This window comes from Populus nigra, chromosome 12, assembly GCF_951802175.1.
Source record: "Populus nigra chromosome 12, ddPopNigr1.1, whole genome shotgun sequence".
NCBI lineage: Eukaryota > Viridiplantae > Streptophyta > Magnoliopsida > Malpighiales > Salicaceae > Populus > Populus nigra.
The window spans coordinates 12,906,803-12,916,494 of NC_084863.1; the positions used below are offsets into that span (position 1 = coordinate 12,906,803).

General features: G+C 32.6%; 2 protein-coding genes across 2 annotated transcripts; both read left to right on the top strand.

Annotated features, from left to right (window-relative positions):
• Positions 1-3,167: 3,167 nt before the first annotated feature.
• Positions 3,168-4,333, top strand: LOC133669064 (senescence-specific cysteine protease SAG39-like). The gene is made up of 2 exons (XM_062089076.1): positions 3,168-3,603; positions 3,726-4,333. Exons 1-2 carry the CDS (start codon positions 3,168-3,170, stop codon positions 4,316-4,318), a joined length of 1,029 nt encoding a protein of 342 aa, XP_061945060.1. The 3' UTR covers positions 4,319-4,333.
• A 3,401-nt stretch (positions 4,334-7,734) lies between these two features.
• LOC133669076 (senescence-specific cysteine protease SAG39-like) lies at positions 7,735-8,884 on the top strand. Its single transcript, XM_062089086.1, has 2 exons — positions 7,735-8,170; positions 8,292-8,884. The coding sequence occupies exons 1-2, from the start codon at positions 7,735-7,737 to the stop codon at positions 8,882-8,884; spliced, it is 1,029 nt and encodes a 342-aa protein (XP_061945070.1).
• The last annotated feature ends 808 nt before the right edge of the window (positions 8,885-9,692 follow it).

A 9,692-nucleotide genomic window follows, 5' to 3' on the forward strand; every position in this document is an offset into this window, starting at 1 on the left:
TGCCATTCATATTCAGAAAAAAAAAGAGAGCATCCTGCTTCCGTTTTTTTTGTTTTGGGTGAAGTAATTGGGACTTTTAAATGTTTGTTCGCCAATATTGGATCGCATATTAAATTGGTGAAGGTTCTATATTCTTAAGTTATGGTGGATCTGCGGAACATATGAAAGAACAATCTCATAATTGAATATTTCCATCGAAAGATTTATGCATTATTGGAGAAGAGTGACCAAGATCGAGCACTGTTTCTATATCACTAAAATAAATAAAAAATAAGAAATTGAAATTTAATAACTTTATTATTAGAAATTATAAAATATGCTTACATTTTTTCTCCAAATCTTGTTGATAAGCATGGTTTAAGGGTTACTAGCAAGCCAATGATATTTTCTCAGGTTTCTTTTTTGGCATTAAAAGACACCGTTTCGATATTTAATGGAATGTAATAAGTTGAGATTATTCAAAATGTCTAAAAAATCATATATATTTATTGTTAGACCATATAAGTCAAATCATGCAAAAACTACTAGAATTAATCTAGCTAATTGGATTTTAATAGATGAAGCATTGGCTAGTTAACAAGAAAAACCTTAATTTACAGGGTTTGAACTTTGAACTCTTATTTTTTAAAATTATATTTTTACCATTTTATTATTTATTATTTATAATTTATTTATGATCATAATTATTGTTAACAATCATTTTTTCTCTTCATGCTAGAATTTAGTGATCCCTTTTCTCTCTCTTATCATAACAAAGAACTGAAAAATTAAAAAGATAAACTTTGATACTAAAATTAAATTTCTAATAGCTAAAAAAATCAATTACCTATAAACAAAAAAAGATAGAGAGATCAAAATAAATTTTTTATATGAAATTTAAAGTCACCATATATTTTACATGTTCTTTTCACTTTGATCTTCTGTCTTCTAATCTATTATTTTCTTAAAAAAAATACAATTAGTACTAATTTGAGCTCAAAATAATTTAATTGTACAAAAATAAAATAAAATTAAGGATTAAATTATAGATTCAGGTAAAATATATTATTCTAAGTTGTAGTAATTTGTGAGAGAATAAACAATAGATTTTCAATAGTAAAAATGCAACATAACTTAGTTTTTTTTTTTTATTAATCCGGAAGCTTCATCTAGTCATTGTTGGACCAAAGCTTCTTAATACCTACAGATTAATTATTTTAATAATAACAATAATTATTGAATTTAACATGTATGTCGAAGATTTTATTACATCGATTTAAAGTAACAGGGATTCTTTAGATGCAAACATGATTTGAAGATGTCTAAGTTTATGTTAATGTAATCAAGTATATATAGAATTTATTTTGGAATAATAAAAACGAATCCCATCCAAAGTTATTTTTAATTGCAAAAATTTACCATAAAAAATATATTTATTGCCAAAACTTATACATAGTAAAAAATACATTATGAGAAATTCTTTTATCAAATAGGTTGTTTTGTATTATCACTGGATTCTTTTTAAATGAAGAGCATGAATTTTATTACATGTCCTTTTATACTTTTAATTACCAAAATGTATTTTTTGTTAATTTTTTAGCACAAGACTTTATTAGTGAGCTCTTGTACTTTTTAATTAATTTTAGCTAAAATTATGAACTTGTAATTTTTAGATGAGTACTTGTACTTCACTTTTTAATTATAGAAGAGCTAAATTGTCTCAATTAGTTAACTTGTTCTGTATTTAAGCTTTTGTCCCAACTATTTTTCTTTAATAATGGTGATATATTCGTTCCTAATAAGAAGAAGAAGGCTCCAAAAATTTCAAAATATTCGACTCGTATTTGCTTATGTGAGTAACATGTGTGATTTATTCACTTATATATACCACATTTTCATTTGAGCTGAAATAACACACAAGCTTATATTTTACACTTGATGTATATATATATATATTTTTTTTGTTAATATTTTATTATTTTCATAAACTGTTCAAAATTTTAAACAATTTCATAATATTGAGCTAAATTACTTTCATCGAGCCCAACTTTATCATAAATTTTTTTATTATTAAAGTGTATGTGATATTTGAACTACGTGAAAATATTGGATATGAATCATTAGAAAAATTATTAAAAAAGATTAGGAGTGAAAGATTTTTTAATATTGATCATGTAAAAAGATTGGTGTATCAATAAGATCTCATCCATTAAAAAGATTGTGAATTGATATTGAATAATAAAATGAAGATTCAAAAAGTGGAATAGATGATTGTCTAAAACACTATAAATTATGCGTGTTTTTCTTTTTTTTTCATCTCATTTTATTTGCGCTGAAATTAAAATAATTAAATTTCTTAAAAATATCAAACTTTCAATTAATATTTAATTCATTTTGTTTTTTAGATGTTATTTTAGAATTTCATATTACACGAATCAACTTCACAATTATTTTGTCCTTCTGCTATTAAAGTTTCATTTATTTCAAAAATATATATTTACAACATCTTCAAACAATCATTGAACTTCTGTCAGCTCTGTTTCTATATTCATTAACGACAGGACGAAGGAAATAATCTTATTCTCCATTGGGTTCAAGAATTCCCTATCATTAAAAAAAAATAATGTATTGAGTAAAATATAATGTTAAAAGCTAATACGCAATGCAAAATAAACAGTAAACCCCCTTCACAACAAGCCTGCAACCCTACTCCATGCCAAGCAAATTCATGTATCTGAAGGTATATAAATATCAAGAGCACCCATACATAAAACTTCACCAGAACATTTCCTTTCTGATGTTTGTTTGCGCACATTAACACTATTATCCCATTAAATAATTTAAGCATCCGTGCGAAGGAGATCATGGTACAACCATAAAACATTTCCTGCAGTTTTTTTTTTTTTTTTTTGTCTTGTACAATAGAAACACATTTAGATAGTGGAGAAAATATTTAGCCATATATCAGAGCAGACTGCACGGTACACTACTACCCGCCCATCTAAATCATATGCAATTTGCCGGTTGATCTAAGCATGGGAGGTGTCTTCATCTTCCTAAACAAGTGCATATAGATTCATAAAGCAATCAAACACGAACATTAGCGTACTATATATAGAGGTTTTCTGTGTATGTGCAGCTCATTCATTTCTAGCTCCCACAGATTAACTACATCATCTAGATAAACCATGGTTTCGATATGCAAAAGGCAATGTTTCTTCGCATTCATCCTCATCTTGGGAACGTGGGCTTATGAAGTAACATCCCGGGAGCTCCAAGAGCCATCCATGTCTGCCAGGCATGAGCAATGGATGGCAACTTTTGGAAAGGTCTATGCAGATGCTGCAGAGAAAGAAAGACGGTTCCAGATATTCAAGGACAATGTTGAATACATAGAATCATTCAATACTGCTGGAAACAAACCGTATAAGCTAAGTGTTAATAAATTTGCAGACCTAACCAATGAAGAGTTTAAGGGTGCTCGTAATGGTTATCGGAGGCCACTTCAGACAAGGCCCATGAAAGTAACATCATTCAAGTATGAAAATGTTACTGCTGTTCCTGCTACCATGGACTGGAGAAAGAAAGGTGCCGTTACTCCTATCAAGGACCAAGGCCAGTGTGGTAAGCTTTAATACTGCACCAAGCCTTGCCCCCCTGCCCCTGATTTTATGCTAAATACTAGATCTTACATGTTCATGAATTAATGTCATCATTGATGCTGATTTTGTTTGGAACAAAAACAGGCAGCTGCTGGGCCTTTTCCACCGTAGCAGCTACCGAGGGCATCAATCAACTGACCACAGGTAAATTGGTCTCCCTATCTGAGCAAGAGCTTGTAGACTGCGACACCCAGGGTGAGGATCAAGGATGTGAGGGTGGTCTCATGGAAGACGGTTTTGAATTCATAATCAAGAACCATGGCATCACAACTGAAGCTAACTACCCGTACCAGGCAGCTGATGGGACTTGCAACTCAAAAAAGGAGGCATCCCGCATAGCCAAAATAACTGGCTATGAAAGTGTTCCGGCGAACAGTGAGGCAGCGTTGTTGAAGGCTGTGGCCAATCAGCCAATTTCTGTTTCCATTGATGCAGGAGGATCTGACTTTCAATTCTATTCAAGCGGTGTTTTCACAGGACAGTGTGGAACTGAGTTGGACCACGGTGTTACAGCAGTTGGCTATGGAGAAACCAGTGACGGTACCAAATATTGGCTTGTGAAGAATTCCTGGGGCACTAGCTGGGGCGAGGAAGGATACATAAGGATGCAGAGAGACGTAGATGCCGAGGAAGGTCTCTGTGGCATAGCCATGGACTCTTCTTATCCAACTGCCTAAATATATAGCCATGGTCCCGATCTCCTTGTCAATATGTTTATCCTCTAGCGTGCAAAAATTCTCTGTAAAATCTGTGATGTGTGAATGAATATTTTTACAAATATTGTCTGGTGCCATTCATTTTCATTTTCATTAACAAAACAAGAAGGGATTATTGCTTTACTGTGTAACGAGATTCACAGTGTAGATTGTTATTGAAGCGCGGTAAAATAACTTAATTACTCTTAAAAATAAAAAAAATAAATTCATATCCAAGAATATTAATCTTTTCCCCTTTTTAAAAATTTTATAAAATAATTAAGATACCCCTAAAGTAAAATTTACTAAACTAGTTTTCAAAAGCTATTTCAGATATTAATTATAATTTTTGTTTTTATAATTAAGTGCATTCCATGTAATATTTTAATAAATATAAACATTATCATTTTATACGTGGGTGGGTGGTGCCCACCCACTTTAGATAGATAGTGCAGCATCGCTCGACAATCAAACACCAAATTTTAGGATTGCATTGAAATCTCCTTGGTGTACCTTTCATCGTGTGAATGATGTACCTCCGATTTGACATTTATGATTTTTTTTCCTCTCTTCTCCTTCACTTTTCTCTCTATTTTCCCCACATAATTCAGTTTTTCTTCGGAGTTGGTTCATTTTTTTTATTTTTTTTATTTCAAATAATTTATAAAATTAAAGTTGTTTTTTATTTCATCCTTTGATTTTTTTTCATCCATCATAATTGGTCCTCATTCTTTTGATTGCTATTTTTTTGTTTTTATCCTATTCTTGATTTTTTGTTAATTTGTCAACTTCATCCCTTATTATATTATTTCATTTAATTTTTATGCAATATTCGGTCTTCATTATTTTTATTTTTATTTGTTTTATGTTTTAATTCTAGATGATTGAGAATTTTGCTTGGAGTATCACCTATAGTTTAAGTTTTTGGGTAGAGAAAATTCTTTGATAAGGTATCGGAGTTTTGTTGACCAAGTAGTCATGAGTTCAACTCTCACCACCCTCATTCTTTTTTATAAAAATTAAACGCAGGGTAGTGTGGAGCTCTGCAAGTTTCAAGCAGCTTTCACTTGAGGAGGTGTGTTAGAGAATTATATAAATTATATTTTGTAAACTCACCAAATAGTTTAAGTTTTTGAATTGAGATAATCCTTTGATATAATTTAGTTTCACAAATATTTTTCATATTCTTTTAACTTTTTTATTATAAATAAAGCTAAAAGGTGTGGGGAAAACGTGTTTTCCTCACACCCATTAGCATTGTGGATTACAATAGTAATCCACAATAGGTTTTTTTTTTTTTGCATTACAGCTGAAAACATATTGTCTAGGGGTGATCATTTTCGGTTTGGTTTTTATAAAAAAAAAAAGTAACCAAACCGATTTTTTAAAAAAACCAAACCGAAACCGGTTCAAACCGACCGGTTTCGATTCGGTTCGGTTCGATTCAGTTTTCTAGGACAAAAACCGGTTTGGCTCGGTTTTTTCGGTTTGGCTCGGTTTTTCCCGGTTTGGCTCGGTTTTTTTCGGTTTGGGTTCGGTTCGGTTTTTTTGGTTTTAGGCTTATAAAATCAAAACCGAACCAAACCTGTCGATTTTTTAAAAAATTTTAATCGGTTTATTTTTCACGGTTCTTTTTTTTCGGTTATTGTTTTCCAGTTTTCTCGGTTTAATCGGTTTTTCAGTGTTTTTGCTCACTCCTAATATTATCTATTTTTCTTTTTACCATATAGTTAAAAAAATAGTTTTGAAAAAAACATATTATTCAAATTTAGAAAGTTCACGGGTCAGTTGACATGTATGACGAGTGTAACTTTTCTCTTTCTTTTTTATAAAATTATTTTTTTCAATTTCATCCTTTGATATTAGACTGATTGAGAATTGATTTTCATAATTTATTTCGTTTTGTTTTCTATGAGATTATCATAGTCTTAAGAAAATCTCTGCATTGGTTTGACGCTCGATTTTGCAATCATCTATTTTTGTTATCATATAATTAAATAAATAATAGTTTAGAAAAAAAAAGTTATTAATCCCAATAAAGTCCATTACCCGGGTTGTGGGTTTTACGTGTTGACCCGCGTTACCCAATTCACAGGTTTAGTGGGTTTACCCTTCAAAGCTGATATGTTTTTTTTTTGTTTCTAGTCCTTTAATTTTTTTAATTACTTTTTTTATTTCACTCTTATTAAATATTGGATTGATTGAAAAATATAATTTATGGTTTATTTTTTTCTACTTTCTATAGAGTTATCATGATTTCAAATAAATATTTGTTTTAGCGTTAATGCTCGCTTTTGAAAGCATTTAATGTTATCATAAAACTAAATAAAAATAATTTATAAAAATAACAAAGTTATTAAACCTATTGAAGTCCATGATCCAGGTTGTAGGGAGACTGAGGTTCATCGAATCTGGCAATGTCTCAATAAAAAAAAATTATCATCTAAAAGTTTTTTAAAAAATTATATCATGATTTTACTGGTCATCTAAATTGTCTTTAAACCTATTAAATTGAATAATTCACTTTGAATCAGCTCACACATGGTTTAATTCGAAACTTGAATTAGATAAGAAATCGAGTTAGTAGATTTCAAGATCGAACTGCTTGATTAAATTTAATGACATTATAAAAAAGAATATTCTGTATTAAATATTTTTTTTATTTTTTTTTAAATCCAACTCATAGCAGATACCGGCAAATATACTAGTTACTTTCCATAGTATGTTCGGACAACAATCCCAAAATTAACCAACAGAATTTGATGATATTTTTCATGAATTGCTCTTGAGCTTTCTTTGGACATATTAAGAAAAAAAATTTCGACAAAGGTCATTAGATGGCAGGACCTCTGGTTCAAGTACTCCTGCAGACTGTTAAATCACAAACAACCTCTTCATTTCATTAATCAACTATTCAATTCAATGTAGGAGCCCTTCAAATCAATACATCACCGCAGAAAACAATAAGCTGCCTAAGAATTTGAACACGTTCTTCTTTTTTATCTTATATAAGGCCAGAACACGAGATCTTTAGAAAAAATAAAAGATTTTACTGCTAGTTTAAACACAGTTAATGAAGATTCCAAGATCCTGCCAAAACTGAAGACTCAACTATAAGTGAGTAATGAAATAAATACATCACCGCAAAACATTTTCTTCAAGTTCGTCTTGTTTTGTACCATAAAAAACAGAGCATATTGCACGGAACGCTACCTGGCCATCTAAATCATATGCAATTTGCCGGTTAGTCCAGGCATCAGAGATGTCTTCATTTTCCAAAACAGGTGGATAACGCAATCAAATAGGAACATTGGCATGCTATATATAGAGATCGGCTGTGTATGTGCAGCTCATTCATTTCAATTTAATACAAGTTTTATACATAATATAGATAAACCATGGTTTCGATATGCAAAAGGCAATGTTTCTTCGCATTCATCCTCATCTTGGGAACGTGGGCTTATGAAGTAGCATCTCGGGAGCTCCAAGAGCCATCCATGTCTGCCAGGCATGAGCAATGGATGGCAACTTTTGGAAAGGTCTATGCAGATGCTGCAGAGAAAGAAAGACGGTTCCAGATATTCAAGGACAATGTTGAATACATAGAATCATTCAATATTGCTGGAAACAAACCGTATAAGCTAAGTGTTAATAAATTTGCAGACCTAACCAATGAAGAGTTTAAGGGTGCTCGTAATGGTTATCGGAGGCCATTTCAGACATGGCCAATGAAAGTAACATCATTTAGGTATGAAAATGTTACTGCTGTTCCTGCTACCATGGACTGGAGAAAGAAAGGTGCAGTTACTCCTATCAAGGACCAAGGACAGTGTGGTAAGCTTTATTATTGCACCAAGCATTTCCCCCTCACCTCTGATTTTATGCTACGTACAATATCTTGCTTCTATATGTATAAATGTTATCATTGATGCTGACTTTTTTGGAACAAAACCAGGCAGCTGCTGGGCCTTTTCCACCGTAGCAGCTACCGAGGGCATCAATCAACTTACCACAGGTAAATTGGTCTCCCTATCTGAGCAAGAGCTTGTAGACTGCGACACCCAGGGTGAGGATCAAGGATGTGAGGGTGGTCTCATGGAAGATGGTTTTGAATTCATAATCAAGAACCATGGCATCACAACTGAAGCTAACTACCCTTACCAGGCAGCTGATGGGACTTGCAACTCAAAAAAGGAGGCATCCCGCATAGCCAAAATAACTGGCTATGAAAGTGTTCCGGCTAACAGTGAGGCAGCGTTGTTGAAGGCTGTGGCCAATCAGCCAATTTCTGTTTCCATTGATGCAGGAGGATCTGACTTTCAATTCTATTCAAGCGGTGTTTTCACAGGACAGTGTGGAACTGAGTTGGACCACGGTGTTACAGCAGTTGGCTATGGAGAAACCAGTGACGGTACCAAATATTGGCTTGTGAAGAATTCATGGGGCACTAGCTGGGGCGAGGATGGATACATAAGGATGCAGAGAGACACAGAAGCCGAAGAAGGTCTCTGTGGCATAGCCATGGACTCTTCTTACCCAACTGCCTAAGGGCCAGGCATATACCCATGGTTTCTGAGGCACAATCCTTGTGCCATGTATATGTATTTTCATGTGTAAAAAAGCTTTTTAAGAATCTCTCTTGGAGTGTGAATTTATGAATTCAGCTATGATTAATGTTTTTTATTTTATTTATTTACATAACCCAACAGACTAGCCATCAAACTATTCTCGTTTATTTAAATTAATTTTCCAAATATATATATATTTGGAAAATTAATTCTTACAAAAAATAAAATTATTTATATATATGATGTATATCCCAAGTTGTGCTTTTTTTCTTATTTAAAATTATTGACGATCCATTTTCATTTATGTGGGAGAGGAGCAGAACAATTCCTCATTTTAAGATGGACTTTGTATAGTCCATGTCACTCTTCTGAAGGAGGCCCGGCCTTCTCAAAAGGCCCGGCCCAACATGCTTAACTGTTGTCTTTTGAAAGTTGAAACTTGAAAGGCATGGAGCAAGCCTGTTAATCAAAATGAACCCAGAAGGAGCTTTCCGGCTACAGAACTTCCACTTTCCTCCACGTGCCACCATTTCACGGCAGGTTCAGCTGCATTCTTCTGGACCCGGATGTCCTTTACCAACCCGTTTGACAGTGAGTGGGCTTTGTCCTTTCTGTCTCGCAAAGTCGTTTGACTTTCATCATTGCATTTTGAAAGTTGAAACTTAAAATCCATCACCACTTGAATACAGGAATAAACTAGCACAAAGGTCCAATTAGAAACTGGCTTTTATTTAATAGGTGGGCTCAAGCCCATTGATGTCATGGTGTCATTGATATTACATGATTTT

What these genes read in the sequence shown, in the direction of transcription:
- LOC133669064 (XM_062089076.1), top strand. Translation starts at nt 3,168, where the DNA reads ATGGTTTCGATATGCAAAAGGCAATGTTTCTTCGCATTCATCCTCATC. An exon ending in CAAGGACCAAGGCCAGTGTG is followed by an intron (nt 3,604 to 3,725) that starts GTAAGCTTTAAT and finishes GAACAAAAACAG; the next exon opens with GCAGCTGCTGGGCCTTTTCC.
- LOC133669076 (XM_062089086.1), top strand. Translation starts at nt 7,735, where the DNA reads ATGGTTTCGATATGCAAAAGGCAATGTTTCTTCGCATTCATCCTCATC. An exon ending in CAAGGACCAAGGACAGTGTG is followed by an intron (nt 8,171 to 8,291) that starts GTAAGCTTTATT and finishes GAACAAAACCAG; the next exon opens with GCAGCTGCTGGGCCTTTTCC.